General features: G+C 53.7%; 1 protein-coding gene across 1 annotated transcript; it reads left to right on the top strand.

The window, feature by feature from the left end:
- The first annotated feature begins 1,878 nt into the window (after positions 1–1,878).
- TMEM240 (transmembrane protein 240) lies at positions 1,879–14,443 on the top strand. Its single transcript, XM_062507705.1, has 4 exons — positions 1,879–2,483; positions 2,747–2,853; positions 11,480–11,688; positions 13,726–14,443. The coding sequence occupies exons 1-4, from the start codon at positions 2,427–2,429 to the stop codon at positions 13,872–13,874; spliced, it is 522 nt and encodes a 173-aa protein (XP_062363689.1). The 5' UTR covers positions 1,879–2,426; the 3' UTR covers positions 13,875–14,443.
- Positions 14,444–23,446: the final 9,003 nt, after the last annotated feature.

A 23,446-nucleotide genomic window follows, 5' to 3' on the forward strand; every position in this document is an offset into this window, starting at 1 on the left:
CAGTGAGGGAAATGGCTTTACCTGAACCAATGACAAAATCTCTCCTCAGTGCCTCGAGCCCAGCTGAGCGCTGACCCAGCCTGGTTTATGGGAGCAATGAACATTGGCTGGGCAAACTTCAGTTCCACAAAATTCCTGGGAACTTGTCTCCAAACTGTTCCCTCCTGTGATTTTATTCAGCTGTGACTTTAGAAACGCTTTTGTTTTCTACAACTGGCAGAGTAACCAGCTGCATCCTCTCAGAGCTCTGCAATTCCATGGCAGAATCCACTTCTGAGCTTAGGAAGAAGTGGAAGTAGCTCAGGGCAGAGGGTTGGGGTTGTGTTGGTTTGTGCTTCCCAGCTCTGCTGCTCTTTTGCATGAAGAGCCTGGCTTGTCAAATGTTTCATGTGTGTGGTTTAACTTTTTTAAAATTAAAAAAAAAAATCTGCAATGCAATCTGTGCTCTAATTTGAGGACACCATTTAGTGATTTTAATTGTGTGACAGTATTTTGGTATTTTCAATACCCAGTAGTAGGTTAATGACTGTTCCTTGAAGAATGGAGTTTATATAACATAAGTCATTACATAAGAAGGCTGATTGTGGCCTGAGGAGCAAGAGGAAAACAAATATCCAAAAAATGCAGAACCCAACAACAGCAAACTCTGCTTTGGTCACCCTGAGAAGCCCCCCAAAAAATGAACACCTGGGTTCTAGCAAGGAGAAACCCATCCTGAGCAAGGCTGAGGGCCGGGAGGAGAAGGCACTGCAGGACATCAAGCTCGCATTTCCCACGTGGTGGCTGCAATTCCTCCCGTTCGCTGTAAAAGGAACAACAACCAAACAAGCAAAAAGTTACCGGCTGGTCACTTCTTTTCGTTTTTCCGGCACCTCCTAAACGCGGCCTGAGTGGGACTGAGCGACACCACGGTGGAGCCGAGCCGTGGACAGCTGAAGCACGACCCTTCCCTTGGCTTTAGGGACAGAGACGGGACAAAGTTCTTGGAGTCTGAGCAAAGTGCCGGGGTCTCTCTGCATCACCCCGGCCTTTCCCGGGGAGCCGAGTGCGGGGAGGATCTGCAGCTGGGGGGGGATTTGCACCCAAGGAGGGCACCCAAAGGAGGCCCTTTGTGTGCGGTGCCGGGACCCCGCAGGGTCCGTGCGGGCAGAGCCGGCGGAGCGGAGGGAAGGAGGGAGCGAAGGAGGCGCCGAGGGATGCGCGGGGTGCGCGGCGGAGCCCGGGGCTCGCACCCCCGGCCGTGCCCGTGCCCGGACCCCGGGCAGAGGGAGGGAGGGAGGGCAGGGGGGGCCCGGCGGGGCCGGGACCGACCCCGGGCGGAGGAAGGGCGGGGTGAGGATGGCGTGTGGCACTGGAAACGCGGCCAAGCGCCTCTGCCGGGGCTCCGCGTGCGGCTGCGGGGCTCCCCCCGCCCCGCAGAGCTGGAGCTGCCGCCGCTCGCCATGAGCCGCTCCCGGAGCAGCGCCTCCCCACGTAGGTAAATGCCCGGGGTGGGGAGGGAGCGGTCGGCGCTGCCTGGGCGCGTTTTCCCCTCTCGCTGCATCCCGCATCCCTCCCCTGCATCCCGCATCCCTCCCCCGAGCGGGGCCGGCCGGCGGCGCGGAGCCACCCGCGCCCGGGAGGGGCTGGGCCGGGGGCTGCCAGCGCCGAGAGAGCGGCGGGGACAGCGCAGCCCCCAGCCGGGAGGGTTCGTGGGGCTCATTTTTTGAGAGGGTGAGGGTGGGCGCGGTGATTTGGGAGCTGGGGTGTTTTTTAAAATTATTTTTATTTTATTATTTTTTCCCATTTTTATTTGGCAGCGCTCGGCAGCTGGGATGATTTTGGGGAGGGTCGGCGGAGAGGATGCGATGAGGCTCCCCAGGAGTGGGTGATTTTTTTTTAATTTTTTTTTTTTTTTTTTTTTTTTTTTTTTTGCATCCTCCCTCCTCCTCCCCCAGCCTCTCCCCCCCACCCCGGGTTTGGCTGCCTCGCTTCCCAGTTGCTGCATGAAGGCTGTGCTTGTACCGGCGTGTGCCCGCTCCCGGAGCCGCGCACCCACCGCGACCGCGGCCGGGGAGAGCCCGGAGCCAGCGCTGAGAGTGGAATTATTATTATTTCTATTATTATTATTATTATTATTATTATTAAATTTTTCTATTTTTAAATATTTTTTTTTCCATTTTTTTTCCTTTTTTTTTTTCCTTTTTTTTTTTTTTTTTTTTTTACCTGTCACATTCATCCTAGAAAAATAAAAAAATAAAGCGGGCAGGGCTCGGGAGCCCGCGGCATCCCCGGCACGGGGGAGTGCGTGTGTGTGCGCGGGGGGCTCCCCGCGGCCCCGCCGCCCCCCGCCGCACCGCAGCGTGCGGGCAGCGAGCGCGATGCGCCCCGCGCTCGGCTCTGCGGAATAGCGCGGCCACGACCCGACCGCTGGCCATTCCCTCTTGATGTCCATGAATGCAAACACCATGATTTTCATGATCCTGGGCGCCTCTATCGTTATGGTAAGAGATTTTTTTGCTTATCTCCCTCCCCTCCATGGTCCCCCCCCCCCCCCTTCCTTCCTCCCTCCCTTCCCTCCACCTTCCCCCCGCACTGTCCCTCAGCCTGTGCACCTCTGTGTGTGTGTGTGCATGTGTGTGTGCCCCACCGAACACCAAAGATTCTTTTCTTGATGACTGCTTCAGTCTTTGGCAATCAAACTGGAGTCAATGTTTTATTCCATCATCCAGAGTTGACCAGATGCCTTGGTTATGGGCTCTTACAGGCAATAGCTTGCTTGATGGACATGAATGCGTTGTTGGACAGATTTCACAATTACATCCTACCGCATCTGAGAGGGGAGGACCGAGTTTGTCACTGCAACTGTGGAAGGTGAGTTACCTGCAGAGCATCTCCCCTGCCCTGCCCCCAGCCCCTTCCCACCTTGTCTCCCTGGGGAGGAGGTGACCAGTGACAGGGAGCTGCTGGCTGGAAGCTGGGCTACCATTTTTACATTCTGGCTGTGTCTCACCTTCCTCAGCAGCTCCTGCATGAGCAGGGTGAGGGAGGGGTGGGGGTTGGTTGGTTTTTTTCCAGAAGAAGAGTTTTCTGTGGGCATGGAAGTGCATTTTCCTTTGTGAGCACGTTTGTGAACAGGCATTCGAGAGCCCTGGGAAAGCGAGTAACTTTGATTTAAGGGTTTGTCATTTTGCCTTTTGTTGTCAGTTGGACCGTGGTGTTTCCCAGCCTGTTTGTGGTCTGGGTGTTGCAGTTGGTGCTTGTGTGGCTCATAAATGGATTGGGGATTGGAGAAATGAGAGGATCCCTGTCCAGGCCAGAATGTGGCCACATAGGACAGAGTCACTTTGAGGCTTTGCAATCTTCAATCAGATTTTAATCCCCTGTGGCTTTTCCTCCTGGGAGCTGTGGTGCTGCTGGACACAGCACACTGAGGAGGCTGGGCTGTGTTTTTGGGTGAGCCAGGAGCATCGGGGTGGACGCTGTGCCAGGAGTGAGTCCTTTGCTGTGCACAAGTTTATGACTGGACAAATACCTGCCTCCCTCCGTGGCTCCTGGGAACGCTTAATTCTGAACAGCATCGCTCTTGTGCGTAATCGCCGAAGTGCTCAGCTTGAAACTGGGATCTGGCTGCTCTGAAATCTGTTCAGGCCCAGGGCTGAGCTCTGGGGAGGTGAATTTTGCCCTTCTCTATGGGACTGCTGCTGGTGCTCCTCATGCTCCCCTCCCGTGCCTGGTTACTCACAGCCTGCGGGAGAGCTCCTTGCCTGTGGGGGAGGAAAGCAGCATGAGGCTGTGCCAGCTAAAGGACACTCTGGGAGAGCCCTGCCTTGCCACATCCAGCCTTTAGGTTTGAGCTTTACTCCTCTTGGAGCTGCCTCTGGAGCCAGCTGCACCCTGAAACCCAAAAACGCATCCCCCTGGTGTCCCTGGGCTGGAGCTGGGCTGTGCTTGGCTCGGTGAACAGAAAATGCTTTGCCCTTCCACGCTGCCTCACGTTCCAGAGGTGATCAGGGCCTTCCTCCCCACGGCTCCTCCTCAGCCTCCTGGGACAGAACAGCAGGGAAGGCACCAGCAGCACCTCCAGGGCCATGAGCAGCCAGGCCTGGGGGATGTGGCAGCACCCTCAGCTCCTTGGGCATCTCCCTCTTAAGGTCAATTTGTGGGCAAAAAGCATCCACAGTGTCTTTGACTTGGTTTTGGAAGGATTTTCTTTTTCTTTTTTTTTTTTCTTTGAGCCTTCACAATGTTTTTCTCTAGTTTAAGAGTTTTCCTCTGCTTCTTCCACCAGTTTTTCTTTTTACTCCTCACAGCTTGGTGAGAATGCGCTGCTGGTAATGGACTGCAGTGTTTGGAGTGGCTGAGGAGTGTCAGGTCTCACTGGTGGCTTGGCTGAGTGTCCCCTGTGCCCAAGGCTGAGGAGGTGGCAGGGGCTGCCCTCTCTGCTCTCCCCCTGTGCCTGCAGAGATGCTGTTGAGGCAGAGAAATTGGCCGTGGCACTCTCCACAAACACCACTGGCTCATTTCTTCGAAAGTACCACAAAAAAGCTCCCAAACTTTTTTGCCCAAACTGCCGAGCGTGGATGTGAGAGGAGGCAAAAAGCAAAGTTTATCCCTTGCCTCAGGTATGTGGGAGCAATGGCTCTTGCCAAGAGAAACAGCTCACGAGTTTCTGAGCGTTGGCTCCAAGCTGCTCCTGCCCTGAGAGGAGATTTCACAAACCTTCCCTGTGCTGTGAGACCTCGTGCTGAGGTTTGCCCTGACCTGCTGCCCCCATGGCGGCGTTTGGAGCCCTCTGATTTCCAGGCTGGATGTGCCTTGTGCTCTCTGTCAGCTGCCCAAGAGCTCTGAGCTTGGCCCTGGGGCAGGAGCCATCAGCAGCTCCTCCAGGCAGGGCTGTGTCCTGGAGCCTCTTGTCAGCACTGCTACCAGGGCTTGATGAAGAACTTAATTTGCCAATAAGCAGAGGGAGTCCTCGGAGGAGGGAGCTGGCTGCAGTTCAGTGTGTTGCAGTGAGGAATGGGGAAAATCAGTAAATGTTGCAGAAATGGAAGGGAAAGAGGAATTGGAATGAATGAAGATTGATGTGCAGTGGGCTGAGCTGCTGCAATTAATGATCTCCCTCCTGCCCTAGCCTGGGTCGTAGTGTCAGTCAGACCCAATAATTCATTCAGAAATGTTTTCTTTCCTCTCCTCTCTTCTCCTCTCCTGGCTGTCTCCTTGCTCAGGCCATCAGAGTGGATCTCTTCCCCAGGAATTGTCCAAGCAGGATGTGAGTGCCTTGGGCAGAGCTGGATGTGCTCTCCAGGAGGAGCTCTGAGCCTGTGAGGGGCTGGGAGCTGGCCCAGAGGTGGCCCTGGCTGTGGGCTGGGAGGCTGGCTCTGTGTCTCAGGTGTGCCAGGGGATGTGGGGCTCTGAGCCCTGTCCTCAGGGCATCCTCAGCCTGGATCCCCACTCCCCTGGCAGTGGGATGGGTCCTGGCTGGTTCCAGCTTCAGTTTGGGGGTCACTTGTTCCTGTGCCCACTTTCAGCTCTGTCTGGGACCCAGTGCTGGTGTCTGGGGAGGCTGGCAGGAGTGTCCCAGGCTCTGCCCACATTCTGAGGGCTCTGGAGTCATCCAGGGGCACGGCCAGCAGGGCTGGCTGCTCCAGCTGCACCTCAAAGAGCTGCTCAGGCTCATGGAGGCCATGCCTGGGGTCTGTCCTGGTGGGCAGGGCTGTGCCTTCCCTGGACTCTGCCTGTCCTCCCCTCTCTGGGACTCTGGCCCAGCAGGAAGGTCCCAGGACAAGTGCAAGGAGTGCTGTACATTATTTTTTGCCGTGTTTTTGAGCATTCAGAGTGTTTGCAGTGGCTGGGAAGGCTCAAGACACTGGGGAGGGAAACCAGCCCCATCTCCAGGTGCTGCTGGAGGCTGATCCCACCCTCACCCTTCCCTGTGGGATCAGGGTCACTGGGTCTGAAGCTGTTTGTTGTCATTTCATTCCAGGAGCAAGGGAGGGATTTGCTGAGATGAGAGGGCCTGGGAGGTGCTTTTAGAGTCCGTGGTGTCAGATAGGAGTTGTGACACAGAGAACCAAGAGGGAGCTGGTGACACCTGTGCTGTGCAGAGTTTGGGTGGCCACAGGGCCTGGAGCCCTGGGCTGGGGGGAGCTGGGGCTGCCTGGAGCTGCTCAGGCTGCCCTGGCCACCCCTGGTCCCTATTTGCAGTTTTCTAGGTGTCACTGAGCTGCTGTTTGCAATCTGAGTGAGCCTGGCTGGACAGTGGAGTGTCCCTGCTGGACGTTCCTTTGGGTCTGAGGGGTGACAAATGTCCTCCCCTGTGCAGGTGAGGTGTCACCATCACCTGGGGTCAGGGCTTTCCCACTCCAGAGCACTGGAGCCAAGGAGAGCAGAGCTGCCAGCACCCCCGGGCCATGGGAGAGCATCCACAGCTGGGAAAACTCTGCTGGGAAAGGAGGGCCGGAGTGAGAACACAGCACAGAGACTGGGCTGGCACCTGGAGCTGAGCCTGCAGACAGGCTGGGTGTGACAGGGACAGATCCTCCCGTCACATCTGCCTCAGGAAAGGGTGACAGCCACGCTGCCTGGCTCCTGTTGGCACCGTGCAGGAATGTGGCTGCTGGAGCAGATCCCTGGGAGAGCCTGGCACTCTCCATCCTCGGCGTGTGGAGCCATCCAGGCTGTCCAAATCCCTGTGGCTGTCCCCGGGGAGGGCAGGGCTGTGCAGGACTGCGGAGCTGCAGCGCTGTCCTCGTCCGAATTTCTCCGTCCCAGCCAGCAAAGGGTCCTCTGTGGAAGCAGAGAGCTGGCAGCAGATCAGGAGCTGGGTGATGTCATGCAAAGGAAAAACACCAAAGGGCGTCCGTGGAGGAGGCAGGGTGAGCTGGAGGGAACAGATGACACCTGGACGGAGCCATGAGCTGCCAAAACAGCCGGGGGGGCTCACAAGTTGCTGGTCTGGAGAGCACAGGGCCCTCCCGAGCTCTGGCCTTGTGTCCTCTTTGCCACTGACCTTCTGCGTGACCTTGGCTGAGTCTTTCCCTCCCAGGGATCGCCTCTCCCTGGAGCAGGGCTGGGAGGAGTGTCAGCCTCACCTGGGTGCCAGAGCCCTGCAGCAGCCTCGGGGCAGCTCTTCCTGCCCTAGGGATGCTCCAGGCTCTGATCCACGAGGGAAGGGCTATGCTGGACCTGTCCTGAGAGGAGAGCCTGGACACCCTGCCATGCACCAGGCTGGGCACAGCAATGTGTGAGGAGGCTGCTGGCCTGATGCTGGGATGACTGGGGAGGGTGGTACTGCTGCCAGGAGGGACACGAGGGACATTCCTCTGCTGTTTCCTCCTTTCCCAGCCACTCTGGAAACCTCTGTGTGCCCAGACCCTCTGTGGATGTGCTTGGGAGTGCTCTTTGCCTGGAGCTGGGCACCCCCAGCCTTTCCCTGGCTCCTGGCAGCTGTGCCAGTGCCATGCTTCCACCAGGACCAGGACCAGGGAGATGTTTTCGGCGGTGCCACCACGTTGCTGGGCACGGCCCCGCGAGCCTCGGGGCTGCTGGGGATGCTGAGGAGCGGCTGCAAGGTCAGGCAGGGATGCAGGACAGGGAGGCTCTGCCTCCCTCCAGCCCTGCATGGGTCCTGGCTGGGGGGAGCTGCATAAACCAAATTTCCCCAAATCGTGCTGCAGCTGGCGATGGAGAAGGGCTTGGTCCAGCCAGGATGTGGCAGCTGCAGCGTGAGATGTGACGTGACTGCCACTGTCACCTGCCCGGGAGGGAGCCGGGCTGAGCCGGAGCATCCGCGCGTCCCTGTCCCCATCCCCGTCCCCATCCCCGTCCCCATCGGAGCCGGGCTGTGAGAAGCCTAGAGGCAGTGCCGGACTCTGTGTGTCTTTAAAAGGAATCCGTGGCTTCTCCAGAGGCTCCCGAGCCGTGCTGGGGCTGCAGCAGCCGGCGCGCACACAAGGTCACCGCAAGGGACAATAGCGCTGGGGGCAGCTCGGCAGCGGAGCCGCTGCCCCCGGAGGAGCGCAGGAGCTTGTCCCCCTTTGCCACAGGCTGGGGATGGGGACAGGGGTGCAGACACATAGACAGGGCTGCCTTTGTCACCTGAGACAGTGACAACACGTCCAGCCTCTCTCCCGCTGCTCCCCAGGAGTTCCTCGCTCCAGGTGTGCTGGAATTTTTGTCCCCATCTTTTAGTCCCTGTGGAAGCTCCAGCACAGCCAGGGTGGGCACAGCTCGGGGTATTCTGGGGTCCCCTGAGGGTGGGCATAGCTCCGGAGGGGAGGTGGCACTGGCTTAACCTGGCATCGGCTGGAACTGTGCAGGAATTTGCCCTCAGGAATTATTTGGTACATCTTTTTCTTGTGAATAAACACGGGCAGAACGTGGGTCTGGCTGTTGAGGGCCACGTGTGGCACCTCTGTCACAGGGCTGTGGTCCCCAGAGACCTCACAGCCAAACCCTGACCAGGGCTGAGATGATGCTGGGCTGAAGAGGTTTTTAGAGGTTTTTGTCTCTGAAGGGTTTCTTTGTCTCTGAAGGGTTTTTTTTTTGTTTGTTTTTTTTGTCTCTGAAGGAGGTTTTGTCCCTGAAGGAGGATTTTTACCTCTCTTCAAAGGGCTTTGGGTGGTGAAGTGAGTCCTGGCTTGAGGGTTTATGGCAGGGTTGTGCTCTGAGGAGCCAGCACCTGGTGTCCAGCCCTGCTGCCCTCCCTGGCAGTGCCCTGGAGGAGCTGCTGGGAGTTTCCTGCACCCACCCCCTGCTCAGCTCACAGCTCACACCTCCCCTCTCTGGATCTGGTCTCCAGAGCCAGCCAGGGCACGTTCCAGTTTCCAGTCCCCTGGGCATGAGGTGGGGACCCTGGTCCTCTGTGCACTATTAATAACGTGCTGTGCTGATGGGACAGGGTCTGGTTCCCTCCTGGAACATCCCCAAGGGCTTTAGCAGCAGCAGGAAACTTGTAGGGGTCTGTCCCTGCTCTCTTCCCCATCTCTGTGGCATCACTCAGTCCTGTTAAGGCAAGGAAAGGATAAAATTCCTTGCAGCCCAGATCTCCCAACTGTTGCAACAGCAGGAAAAATTCATCTTCCCTGGGCTTTGCTAAACTCCTTCTAGAAAACTCCACAAAGTGGAAATGCAGCTCTGGGATGTCCTCCGCATGGAATTATTCTGGTGGCTCAGGATTCCCAAAAGCTGGGAGGCTGCAGGGCCTCAGGTTCTTTCCTGGGGAGGTTCAGTGACAGGAGGCTTTGCTTTTAAGGAAGGAAGATGAGAAATGTGAGTGTGCAGGGATCTGGGGAATCTTGGAACATGGGAGATGCGTGTGGGGATTTGGTAAATTTGGAACATGAGAAATGTGAGTGCGCTGGGATTTGGGAAAACATGGGAGATGCGTGCAGGGATTTGGTAAATTTGGAATATGGGAAGTGCTTGGCTGTGTTCATGGAACCCCTCCCATTCCTTTTGGGGAGCCCTCCCTCACGCAGCCTCTGCCCCTGGATTTCCCATTGCCAAAAGAGGGAAAATCCCTGTTCCAAACCAGCCAGCACCGGAGCACGGTGCCCTCAGCCCCGGGGCTCACTGCTGCCATCAGAGCTGGCATCTCCTGTCCCTTCCCATCCTGGTCCCTTTCCCTGGATGGCAATGGGCACTGCAGGGGCCGGTTGCCACCCCGGAGCCTGTGCCAGCCCCGTGCCCGGCTCAGCCCGAGCTGGTGCAGCTGCCCCCATTAAGGCATCGCTGAGATTAGGGCTGTTTTCAGAAGGTTCCTTTGAGTGGAGGTTTGTTTGTGTAAATATTTGGACGTTTCTCAGGCGTGATTATCGAGCAACCTGCACCTCATGAATATTCAGAGGTCTCAGCGATTGCCTCCCTCTCGTCTGGAGTGGGAGCGGGGCCGTGCCAGGGACGGGATGCTGGGGACACTGGGGGCACCGGGATATCCCCTGCTCCCTGAACTGGGGGCACTGGTGATGCCAGGACGGTGCTGCTGGAGGGCACCTGGGGCTGGGCATCACCTGGCCGGGCCTGTGGTCACTCCTGGGGCAGGGACAGCATCGCCAGTGCCCACCTGGCTGAGGCTGGGCAGCCTCGGGGCTCCCGGCTGCTCCCTGGGACGGTGAAGAGATGCTCAGAGCATCCCGCATCCCCCAACCTCGGGATCCTCCCACCCCTGTCAGCTCCCGGGGACCTGGCACTGCTCCTCCCTTCCCGTTCAGCCCCCACAGCCCTGCCTGCTTTGCTTTTTTTGCCTATTCCACAACTCCCTCACTTCATCCTTGACATTTCCCTGCTCTTCCCCAGGTGAACCTGGGGAGGGTTTTTGTGTTTTTCAGCTTCATCCCAGGTTTGGTTTCCATCACCTCATGGCACAAATGAACCCAATCACCCTCCCGGCACGGGGCAGCCTTTCCAAACCCCTGGGAGCTTTGGGAAGCTTTGGAGCTGCTCCTTTCCCCCTGGAGGTGTTCAGGGCCCTGGGGCTGCCTGGCCCTGGAGGGACCCCCCAGATCACCCCGGTCAAGGAACAGGAGAAGCTGAGGTGGTTTTGGAGCTCGTGGGACTTTTCCAGGAGTGAGAGGCTGCAGGAGGAATTCCTCCCTGGCTGTAAACTTGCAAACTCTTGAAACTCTGGTGCGTGAGGGACACTGATGCCTTTTTGGGCTTACCTAAAAACAGAGGCCAGACAAAATTAGGAGACTAAAAAGCAGTTTATTTGTATTTATTGAAGGGTTTTCAGGTACATTTCAGGTAGATGAAGCCCCACAGGGGCTACACCCAAAAATGGACCCCGAGTCACAGGTTTTCACACTTTTATAAATTGGGTCCATTTGCAGATTGGGGGTCAATCTTCCAATTACAGCTTCAGGTAATGAAGTCATTTACCCCAAGTTTGCTCCCAGCTCATTTTTGTTTACATCTCTCAGGGCCTGAGGCAGTGAGGTGTCCTTGATTCCCAGGCCTGGAGAGGAATTGCTGTGTCTGAGCAAAGTGGGAAAGCTGCAGCTCACACTGAACATGGAGTTTAGAGTTCTGCACTAAAGAACTGCAGGGTTATAAATACATGAAAAATAGAAAATCTAAAACCCTGAGGGAGAAGGGACAGGGAGCAGCAAATCCTCTCTGGGGACACCCCTGGAGCCACCAGCGCTGCAGGGCAGGGACAGGAGGGCTCCCCCTTCTCCAGGGGACAGTGGTGGTGGCACTTCCAGTGCCACACAGCTGCTCTGGTGGCCTCTGCTCCAGCAGTGTCCTCTGCATCCCAGGGGTGCCTCGTGCTGGCCTTGATCTCTTCTGTGCTGTAGATGATGAGCTGGGGCACAGGGAGCCCGTGGCAGCAATGTGCCATCAGCTCCAGGCCTGGGGTCAGGAATTTTTTGTGCTTCCCTCCCTCCCTCTCTGCTGCCAGCAGCACAAAAGGCCAGCACAGCCCTTCTGCTCCTGGAGCAAAGGCAAAATAAAAATCTCCACTGATTTTATTCCCCATTTCTGTCCACTGCACCAGGCATCATGTCCATTATGTCATCCCTTACGACGGGGACCAGTCAGTGGTGGACTCCTCCGAGAATTACTTTGTGACTGACAATGTAACCAAGCAGGAGATTGATCTGATGCTGGGACTTTTGCTGGGCTTTTGTATAAGCTGGTTCCTGGTGTGGATGGACGGGGTTCTCCACTACGCCGTGCGCGCCTGGAGGACCAGCCGACGGTATGGTAAGTGCTCTTCCTCCTCTTCCTCCTCTTCCTCCTCTTCCCTCAGTGCCTGCCCTCTCCCTGGAGGCTGGGGCAGCTGGAAAAGGTCAAGCTGCTGCTTTGTTCCCTGTGGATGTGGCACAAATCTGGCCAGGGATCTCCCAGCCCTCCTTGTCCCCTCTTTATCTGGGAGCTCCAGGATGCTCCCAGCTCAGGATGTTCCAGCATTCTGTGACCCCAGCAGGAATGTTGGTGTGGGCAGAGTATCTTCAGGATGGACCAAAATTCCCCCCTAAAAATATCTGGATTTTTTTTCCTAGCTGCTGGGAGAGCAGCCTGGTGATGGTTGTGTAAAACCTGTGACATTGTGGTGACAGTGACTGACGTCTGTGTGGTGTCAGCTGAGGTTCTCCATTCCTCATCCCTGACCAGATGTGGAGATGTTTTAGTTCAGTTGTGCCATCAGCCCCAGGGGAAAAAGGTTGGGTAGGATTGTGAGGCTTTGGAGAAGTTAAAATCCTGAATTAACACCCTGAGAAGGAGCAACAGATGCTCCTTCAGAGGCTCCCTCTGCCCCATTTTCCTCTCTCAGCACAGGAGCATCCTGTGGATTTTCATATTTGAAGGAGAAAAAAATGACAGGAAAATGTATTCAATTAGAGAATGACTCGAAATTCCCTCAGAATGTGCCTACAAATCTCCATCTCCCCAACTCTTGACTGATGGTGCTGTTAAATCACAACTCAGAGGAAAAGGAGAAGCGAGCAGGAGAAAGATTTATCTGCAGACCTATAAGAAATTCTAATTAGGGAAGTGAACTCTCTCTTTCTAAAAACTCAGATAAAAAATGATATTAATTTCCCATTAGTCTTTCCAAATCCCCAGCAGCCTCCGTGAGCAGTTTCTGAGTCAGGATTCTCCCGGGGCTGTGCTGCTGCTGCTGCTTCCCAAGCAGGGGCTGATTTTCCTGTGAGATCTCAGGTTCTGAGAAGCAATTTTGGGGCTGTGGCTCCTGATTTTCATGAGAGATCAGATCAGGGCTGGCAGGAGCTCTCCTTGTGCTGAGATGTTCTTCAGAGCTGGGATCACTTACCCCTTGTGAATGGAGGCTTTTATTTTTAGTAATTAATTTAGTATTTCAACTAATTGATCTCTTTTGTTTCATTTTCCCCCCCCCTCCCTGTGTACACCTATTTTAAGGCTTTATAAAAGGCTTGGTGCAATGAACCTAAATATTTTTTGTTTATTCAAAATCAATGATGAAATCAAGTAATTTTAAAGGCACTAAGCAGAAAGGAATTTGTTTCTTTGTTGAACAAAGGTAATTTTTTTTTTCTGAAGGAAGAAATGATGAGAGTGGGGCAGGGGAAACACAAATTCTGTTCTGGTACAGAGCAAGGAGTGCACGAGCACCACTTAGCAGTGACTCAATGTCACATTGGGGCCTGATCAGCTCCAGTTGTGGCCTGTTATAATAACCTGGGGCTCCTTCCTGATGGAAGAGGTTTCTCAAAATAGAAAATATTCCATAGGAACTCAGCCTGTGCTTTGCAGCAGCTGCAGGGTTGGGCAGGACAGTCCAGAGTCATGGACTCAGAGACTCGTTTGGGATGGAAAAGACTCAAAAATCATCGAGTCCAACCAATTCCCAGCACGGCTGCTCATCCTTGTGCCATCTGTCCTTCTCTGGGACTTTCCAGCTGTCCTTTGAGGGGCTGGGCTCTGTGTATTTTGGGGTGGAACCACGCAGAATTTTCATGGGAATGGGTGGCAGCTGAAATGTTGCTGCAGGGAGAGGTTCCTGGGCTGAGGGGTGAGCTAATGGGTAAAAAAAGGTGTTGGGGGCAGAGGGTGACACTGGGGGTGGTGGTAGGAATTGGGAGGAGAGGTGTCCAAGCTGCCCTGGCCATCCTGGCAGTGACCACACGCTCTGCTCCTGCCCTCCAAGGGACCTCAGGGGTGGCTGTGCCTTCAGTGGGGCAGGAACAGCTTTGGGACAGCACAGCCCCCTCCTCTCCCTGCGACCCCTCACCTTCCCTCTCCTCCCTGCCTTTCCAGACAACTCCTGGTCTTGGATTCCGAAGTTTTGTAACTTGAAGGAGTTGAGGAAACGTCACCACCGGCAGTACGAGGAGGCCACTGGGAACATGGTGCACATCAAACAGAAGCTGTACCACAACGGGCACCCCAGCCCCCGGCACCTCTGAGGGACCCCCAGCCTCCAGGGACTGCAGCCAGCTTTTAAAACACACAGGACTCTGCTCTTCCTCCTCGGGAACAGCTCTTGTTTGCTCCCGAGCCAGCTGAGGACACGGATTTTAGGGATCCATCCCAGGTGTCCATGGGTGGACACGTCACGATGCACAACTAAGCCAGTCCTGGGTGCTCTGCAGCCAAGACTTTGCACTGTGTTCCACATTTTATTGTCAGACTCGTGTATATATGTAAAAAAAAAAAAAAAAAAAAAAGGCAAAAAAAAAAAGCAGACGAACAAAAAGAAAAAACAAACAAAAAAGAGAGAGAGAAAAGAGATTTGCATTATACTTTTCAACCCCTCCCTTTTCCTGGCTGTCCTGCACATCCTGCTGGGAATGCTGGTCGAGGGGATGGAGGTGGGACAACACGAAGAAGATGCAGAGTGTCTCCTCCAGGAGCTCCAGCCCCAGTTTCTCTGCTCCTTTGGCTCGGGTGTGCCCTCCCTGCTGTGCCCCTCCCGTGGCTGCTCACAGGTTTGGATGGGCACTGCTGCCAGCCCGGCCTTAGGCACAGTGTCCCCTTTTTTGGTTCTGCTTTGGTTCACGTTCTGGGGAGCTGCTGTGGGGGAAGGAAGAGCTGGGAATGTGTCAGGGGTTTGTTCTTCGCATTGCTGTCCACTGAAACCTGCCTTAATCCAACCTCAGAGCCAGGGGAGTGGGGCTGGGGGGGCTCAGTGGGGCTGGGGGGGCTCAGTGGGGCTGGGGGGGGGCTCAGTGGGGCTGGTGCTGCTGCTCTGGTGGCACCTTTGGTGACAAAGCTGCTGTTCTTCACTAGAGGAGGGTGGGATGTGTAAAATGTCACTCATCAACACCCCCCACCCCTTGCCTGGGAGGAAAGGAGCTGCTCTGCCCCTTTTCTTGCAGGGTGAGCCTGGTTAAAACACCCCAAAAGCACCAAGTGCAGTGAGGGGGCCCTGAATACCCATGGCTTGTGGGGTTTGGCTCGAGGGACACAGAGACACCGAAGCCAAACTCCTCTCCAAATATCCCAAATGTCCCCAGGGTTGAGTCCAAGTGTCAGGAGGCTCCAATGTGGTTTTGTGATTCTCCTGGTGTGGGTTTTGAGGTCTGGATGGGATCAAGGCTCTGAAAGCACCCAGAGACCTCCTCCAGTCCCTGCAGGAGCCTTACAGCTCCCAGGTGTGCTGGGGCTGCTCCCTGTCCTGGTCCTGCCCTGCTGCTGAGCCCAGGCTGTGGGATGTGCTGGGGTGGGGAGAGAAAAGAGAAAGGGTTTATTAGGAGGGCTAAAGGAGGGAAATGCCATCCCCAGGAACCTGACAGCCCTGAACCTTCATCATTTCCCCTTCTTTCATCATTTTGTGTCGAGTGGGTTCGTGCAGAAATGGGGAGAACACCCAGAACTGAGCATTGCTGAGCATTGCCTGGAAATCTCTTTTCCATGGATTCCTTGACTCTCTCAGTGGCCTCCTGCTGTTTGATGGCAGGGAAAAGGACACCAGGACTCCTGCTCTGCCCTCCTTGCTCCAGCTTCTGTGTCTTGGGATTGGTTTTTTTTATTTCCTATGCCCAGTTCAGTTAATTACAGGCCCCCAAACCACCCAAACATTCCCATTTCTCTGCCATTCCCACCTTTGCTATTCCCTAGTGCCTCTTGTCTTGGAGCCCCAGGTTTTCTGGACCTAAATAATTGCCTGGTCCGTATTTGTGTCTGTCTGTCGTTCCTGGCTGTGATGTTTCAAATTCCTTAGGATCTAAGGAATGACTTTTCCTTGAGCAGCTCCTCTCCAGCAGCCTCCTGGCAGGGAAGAGCAGGGACTGTCTTATCAACAAATCCTCAGGTGGGACAGCATTTTGTAGGGGAGAAAATTCCATAGTGATAAAAACAAATGTTGAGTCCCTGGAACTGGTTATGGGAGTGAAAAAAAAGCACTTTAAAAACAATTTTTCCACTGACCTAAACTCAGACTGAATGTAAAGCCTGGCTCTGCCTTGCTCTGACCTTGGTTGAAATATCATTAAAAATGAAACAAGTGGAAAGGGTGAAGTGATGGCTCACACCTGTTAAGTTTGATCTGGCTGGTCCATGGCAAAATTCCATAAGAATTTGAGACTCTGGAAGAGGGGGAAAAAAAAATTCTGCATAATAAATGTTCCTGTTGTATAAAATCAGACTTTCAAACAAATCTGCTGGGTCTGTAGCTATCACCTTTTGAACCTGTCTCTTGTTCAAAGTTAGGCAAAAAACAAACAAACAAACAAACAAACAAACAAAAATACTCGCAGTGCAATTAAATTTTCTGGGAGTAATTCACTTTAATCCAGGGAAAGCAGACAGGTTTTATGGAGCAGGTTTGTCCCAGCACACGCAAACCCAATGGGATTAATCCAGGGGAAATGATCCTCATCTTTCATAAACAAGAGCCAAAATTCCTTCCTGTGCAGGGAGGGAATCCTGACCCAGCAGATCTGGGATGGTTTCAAACTCCTGAGCAGGAACACCAAAAATTCCCCAAAAATAGCAAAAACAGGAAAGTTTTTCCAAAAAGCTCCAGGCCTGCCCTGTCTCCTGTTTGGGGAATGAGGTGCCAAGGACCCCAGAGAAGCAGAAGGTGAAGGAGGCAGCTGTTTTTGGGGTGTTAAAGATGGTTTTGGGGTGCTAAAGATGGTTTTGGGGTGTTAAATATGGTTTTGAGGTATTACAGCTGTTCTTGGGGTGCTAAAGATGGTTTTGGGGTGTTAAAGATGGTTTTGGGGTATTGCAGATGGTTTTAGGGTATTACAGCTGGTTTTGGGGTATTACAGCTGGTAATGGGGTGTTAAAGATGATTTTAGGGTATTGCAGATGTTTTTGGGGTGTTACAGCTGTTTTGGGGGTATTGCAGTTATTTTTGGAGTGTTACAGATAGTACAGATGGTTTTGGGATATTACAGCTGCTTTTATGGGGTATTGTAGATGGTTTTGAGGTATTGCAGATGGTTTTGGGGTGTTAAAGATGGTATTGGGGTATTACAGCTGTTTTTTAGGGTATTACAGCTATTTTTAGGGGTGTTCCAGCTGCCAGCATCACCCAGCAGCCTCTCCTCCCACGCTGCCACCATTCCTTGAGTCCCTGTCCCATCTCCTGGGCCAATCCTGCTCCAGGCTGAGCCTCCCCAGCCCTGTCCTTGTCCCCATGTCACTGCCAGCCCCGTTCTCCCTCCATCCCTCTGTGCTCGTGTTTGTTTTTTTCCTCCCTGCTCGTGGGGTGTTTTCTCCTGGCTGAATTGTCCCAGCTGTACTCATGTTGATTTGTTTGTTGTTCTCTTGCCTCTGATCCAGACTCCACACACACACACACACACACACACACACACACACACAAAAGAAAACAAAAAAACCCACCAAAACAAAAAAAAAAAACCAACAAACCAACCAAACAAAAAAATCTAATCGCAGATGGAAACAAGAACACCCGAACCCAGCCACACCCTGGGCAAAGAGGGCTCAGGTGGGAGCAAATTCGGCACAGCAAGGTCAGGGCTGGGCAAGGAGCTGGCCAGAGCCTGAGGAAGGGAAAACAGGGATGCAGAGTGTGGGAAGTGCAGGATAGGGGAGTGGGAAGTGAGGGCCCCATCTCAGCACTCACCTGCCAGATGCTGCAGGGGAGGCTCCTGGCTCTGGGGCTGGGGGGGATTTTTTGGGTTATTTTTGGAGCAGAGACACAGCTCAAAGTTCCACGTGCCAGTTCTCCAGAGCTGGGGTTGGTGCTGGGAATGTTCTCCTGTGTTTTTGGGGTGAGGAGCTCTACTGGGAATGTTCTCCTGAGGTTTTTTGGGGGAGGAGTTCTGTGGGGATTGTTCTCCTGAGTTTTTGGGGTGAGAAGCCCTGGCCTGGCTGCCTGCACAGGGACTGGTTGGGAAGGAGAAGTGTGGAAAGACACGTGGGGAAAAGCAGGGGATAAGAAATCCACCCAGCAGCTCCTCAAACTCAAATCCCATCCTCAATTCCAGCTCTGCTGAAAAAACACCTGGCCAATATAAACAATAAACAGTGAGAAGGGCCCTTCCTTTTTGAGGAGCAGTTTGGGAAGGTGTCTCCTGTGATCCATCCATCCATCCATCCATCCATCCATCCATCCATCCATCCATCCATCCATCCATCCATCCACTGTGCCCTCTCTTGGGCCAGCCAGGGACACCTCAGCTGGCCCAGCTGGCAGCATCTCATCCATAAAAATAGCCCAGGAGAGTGCCTGGAATGGTGTCCTGGGCACTCACAGCACAGTGGGCTGGGGTTAGTTACTCTCACTGCTGTTCTACCTCATTTTCTGGTTGCATTTTCAGCTGGGAGAAGAGAACCCCTGCTAAAAAGGGGTGTTGAAAACAGACACTGAGGTGATAAAAGCACGGGAGCATCTCCTGTGAGGGAACTGTGAGAACTGGGACTGTCCATCCACATCAAAATCCCTGTAGGGAGGGTGCAGAAAGATGGGGACCAGGCTCTTTATGGGGTGCCCAGAGGCACAAAATGAAACATGGGGGGTTCTAATTGAACATCCTGCCCATGATGGAAAGGGAGGTGATGTTCACCTGGTGTAGGGGGAGGTTGGCAGGAGCTGAGGGGCACAGGGAGCTCAGTCCCATTTCAGATCTCACTTCCCAGCACTGCTGAACATTGATGGATGAAGAGGTTGGGTCATCACAGAGGTGATGAAGCTGCTTCTGCATTCAGGGGGGGCTTGGAAGGTAAAAACAGCACCTCCCAGAACACCCCTAGATGGGAAAGAGCAGAAATTCTTTCCTTATTAGAGCATGTGGTACAGACAGATCCATTTGGATCCATCATTTTCCAAGCTGGATGCCCTGGTGGGACAGGTCTGGGTGTCAGTGAGCAGCAGTGGGATGCAGAGAAGGGAATTAATTGTCTGTGGGGCAGAGACAGAGGACTGCTGCTTCCACCCTGGGGTGAAGGTGAAAACCCCCCCCAGCCCAACTCCCTGGGGTGTCCAGCAGGACAAGAAGCAGAGAGTGAACTCCCTGAAGAAAATAAAAAAAACTCAAAAAGAGCCAGTGTGGCTTCCCTGCAGGTGGGGCAGAGGAGAGGGGAGCAGAGGAGAGGGAAGATGTGGCAGAGCAAGGAGGAGCTGCTCACCCTGGCTGGGCTGTTGGGTGTGTGTCCATGTGTGTCCGTGTGTCCAGAGCTCTGTGTCACCCTGTCCCTCCTTTGGCACCTCCAGCCATTTGCACTCATTTTTATCCCAAAGGGGTTCCCAGTTTCAGGCCCCTCCTGGGATTCCCAGCAGGGTGACCCCAGGGTGGCTCAGTCCCAGCTCACACTGAGGCAGACAAAGCTCTGCACTCACTTTAGGAAGGTTTTTCACTTGTGAAACACCAGGACAGAGCTTGGAGTGCTGTTTCCCTGATGGTTACTCCTTCTTTTCTTTTTTTTTCCTGCACCCAAACCACTTCTGCATGCATCAGGCAGGGAGAGGCAAAACCCAGACTACCAGAGAGAGAGATTAAACTCTGCTCCGAGTCTAATCATAGAATAATCTCTACTGTGCTTGAAAAGCAATAATGGCTAATTTTTTTATTAAATACACTTGCACAGGCAGATTTCAGCCAGGGCTTTGTGCTCTCCAGTGGCTGGAGGGGTGACAGCCTGTGCTGAGGCTCTGGGGAGCAGCTGAAGGTGCAGAGAGCTTGGGGTGGGGGAGGCAATAGAAAAAGCACACTGTGATTTTATTTGGGTCAACAAGTGAGTGTATTTCAGCCATTCCTTCCCTTTCAATAAGATGTTTGTATAATAGAGAACCAGTTCAGCTCCTGGAACTAAGCCCATCCTTTGCTGTTTGTCAGTAAAATAGTTTTTTTTGCATGTTTTGCATCTGAGTGTTTTTTCCAACCCTTTGAACCCAGTGATTCCCTGCCTAGGGCACCCCAGAGCAGCAGCTCCCCAGTTTTGGGCAGGGGGGGTGACAGGAGGAGGTGCAAACAAGGCTGGGAAGGTGTGGGGAGAGCTGTCCTGACCTCTCAGGAAGGGCTCTGTGATTCCCCCCAGGTTCTGGGACAGATTTTCACCTGCTTGGCTCCTGCTCACTGGGCTAACAGGAAACCTCCAAGATCCAAAACTGTTTTTAAAGCAAGATAAAATATTCCACTGCTCAATTCTGGGTGCAAGCTGCCTCCAGAGAGGAGCCTGAGCCTCTTGTGCCCATTTCCTGGAAGGGCAGGAAAAGCAGGAAAAGCTTGGGAATTTTGCTCAGGCCTTTGGCACAGAGAAGGAAAAGTGGGATCATTTCCCATTCCAGCAGTTCCCTCCTTCTGCTGTTTGCTGGCACAGGAACACCCACAGAGCAGCTCTGCCCCTGCCTGGGGCTCCAACCCTGCACAGAGATGTTGCTGCAGGACTTGTCCCACGAGTCTGGGCACATCTGGGCACATCTGGGCACGTCCAGGCTCGGTGCAGACAAAGCAGAGCAGAAAACAAACCCCAACAAATAAAGCCCAGCCCCAGAGAAGGGCTCATAATAGATTCTGAGTGTTTTTTCTCCACTCCAAAACACAAACACAGGTTGGCAGGGAAGTGTTTCCTGGGGAGATTCCCACCTTCCCGAGTCCCAGAACAGGGACAGGGATGTGGTGCTCACATCCCTGTGCTGCCACCATGGGAATCTCCTCCCAGCCTTTCACATGCCATACAAATCCTTCCGAGGATGGCACCTGGGAGTAGCCAGAGCTGGCCAGGCTGTAAATCTGTAAACCAGGACCACATTTGCAGTGGCAGCAGCCAGGATAGGAATGATGATGGATTGCCCACAAATCCATCTGCTCTGGAATTTGTTCTGCAATCCAAAATACCATTTTAATAAAGTGCTATTGGCTCATAACTCAGTGTCAGGAGAGGAGATAACCTCAGCTTGGGGTTGCCACGCTCTGGCCCTGCCTGGAGTGTTGAAGAGCTGGGTGCCACCTCCACGGGTACATCGGTCACCCTGGAGCTGACAGTGAGCCAGGACAGATCCCTGCTTTTAAATCTTGGATGGGACAGGAATTAAGGATGACAGAGAGCATTTCTTCCCCTCCTGTCACCTTCCACAGGACAGCAGCAGTGACAGCAACAGCCTGAGGTGTCCAGTGGGCAGCAGGGCATGGAATCAACCCCCTGGTGGCCAGGAGAGGGCACAGGGAGAGGGGCAAGGAATGGTTTGGGAAGGCAAGATCAGGAGAGCTGGGAGCAGCAGGGCCTGGGGTAAAATACCAGCACAAAGTGTGAAGGAAGGAAATGTGTGGGAGTGGATGGAGAACTGTATTTCCTGTGGAAATAAAAAGTGTCACCAAGGAATAATGGCATCAGAGTGCACAAGTCTTTGCCTTTCTTTCCATGCACTGGGAAGAGGTGAAACAACAGGGTTGAAAAACTGAATCCAAGGAAAACAAACTGTCCACAGCACCTCTGGCCCTCTGCACCTGTCCCACCTGGCAGATGGAGCACCCCAAGTCTCTTCAGTCAGGCTCAACCTCTGATTTCCCCTGTTCTACCTGCTCAGTTCTCCCACCTGTGCTTCCCAGGTGGGATGTGAGACCCAGTGTGGGTCCATCACTGAGCAGGAGCTGGATAAATGCTGGATCCACACTCCTGGCTGCTCACAGCCAAGGCCACATGTGGCTGTGGATTCCAGACCCTGCACAAACAAGGATTTCTCCCAAGGGGATGGGGAGAACTGCCCAGAGCCACCAACATCTCTGGAAGGAGATGAATTCCCTGGGGATTTCAGCCCCACAGATGTTTTCCAGGGGTTCTGCAGGGAGACTGGGAGCAGAGGGAAGGAGCTCCTGGGATTCCAACAGCACCAGGCCTGAACAGGAGCTGGCAGCACAAAGCTCTGCCCAGCTGATTCTGTCAGGATTTAATTTTCAGGATCAGTTCAGAGTCCTGGAAATCTGACAGTGGCTCCAAAGTTGCACTCAATCCCTGCTGGCCAGAGCATGGTGCTCCCCCTGCTCCCATCAGGGACCTGATTCCATCTGCAGCAGGAATCTCAGCAAAATGCTGAGGCAGCAGCATTCCAGCCCCTGGGATCAGCACAAACACAGGCACACAGCAGAAGGACAAGGCAGAGCCACCTTTCCCCCCTGTGCTCCATGGAGATGCCTGGGGAAGGAGGGGGGAGGAACTGAACGTTTATGGCACAATCAGGGATTGGAATCACACGAGCAGAGCTCCCTCACATCATTCCTTAGCAGGGGCTCTGCTCAGCTCTCATCTCCTGGGGTTGACAGAAATAATTCCAGTAAAATCTTAACTGGGAAAGGGAAAGCCTGGAATAGCTAATCCTGAGCAGTGGACTGGAGGACAACTACACCTTGGCTGAAAGGGAAGGGTAAAAAAAGTGGGGTTTGAGTTGATTCTGGTCATTCTGAACAGCAAATGTGTGGTTTGGTTCTATAGAGATTCTCCCCAGTCCACAGCAATGCACCTGGCACCAGGTGAGTGTCAGAGGGCCACACCAGTGGGAATCTCACCAAAGGAACAGCTTCTCAAGAGCCTCTTCACATTCTGTCAGGGGAAAACACCAGGAATTTTTGTGGGGGATGCTGGCAGCCCAGGCAGGGAAGGTTTGCAGCCTCAAGATTGATTTCCTGGTGTTCCACAAGGCTCTGTCTGAGGACAGGGCTCTGCTCCTGAGCTCACCAGCTCCTGTCTGCAGTGGACAAAGTGGGGCTGGTGTCAGCTCCTGTGTGAGGAGAACAACTCAGCAAGGTACTCAAGGGCACAGATTTAGGTCAGGCCAATGTGCTTGTGCTGTGTAGCTACAGGAGAGGCCTCAGAGCAGAGCACAGAGTTCAAATCCAGTTCAAATGCAGGAAAAAAAAAAAAAAACATGAGATTTTCTAACCTGTCTCTCATATGCACAGAAGAAGAACAAATGTCATCTCATCAAGACAGGCTTGTGTTCAGGGCTTGACAATGGCACATTTTCTCAGCTGTTGCAGAAATGCAGCAGAAAACTGGTGTTGCAGAGCACCTGGATAGCAGCAGTGGGAGCAAACAAGCCCCACTCACCTCTCTCTCTCTTCAGACCATTGCTGGATCTGTGTGCCCCAAAATCACCTCTCTGTGGAGAAAAATGTCTTGGCGGAAAAAATGTGGGGCTGCTCTCAGACCACCTGTGTTGACTCCAACTCAACCAGTGAATCTCTCCAAATCCACTTTTGTAAGAAAAATTTACTCTGAGACTCTGAAAGGCAACTCAAGTGATGCCATCCAGAGATGTGAGCAAGGAGCTGTGTGAGCAGGATCTGGGGAAAAAAGGGTGAGAAATGCCTCTGCTGGAGCACAAACCCTACAAATTTAAATGTCTGGGAGTGCCAGGCTTGGACAAGCCCTGGGTGCTGGGACACTGCAGAAATGGCTTGGAAGGATTTGGGGTTTGTGCCTCTCCAGCAGGACAGGCCACAGAGACCCACACAGCCAGTGGTGTTTCAGCAAGGGGTCCTTTAATTCAGTTGCTCCTGCCTTATTGAAACCATTTTGTTTTTCTGGTGCAGTTTAAAACCACGAGACGCAAGGCAGCCTGAGG

This window comes from Cinclus cinclus, chromosome 23, assembly GCF_963662255.1.
Source record: "Cinclus cinclus chromosome 23, bCinCin1.1, whole genome shotgun sequence".
In the NCBI taxonomy this organism is placed as follows: Eukaryota; Metazoa; Chordata; class Aves; order Passeriformes; family Cinclidae; genus Cinclus; species Cinclus cinclus.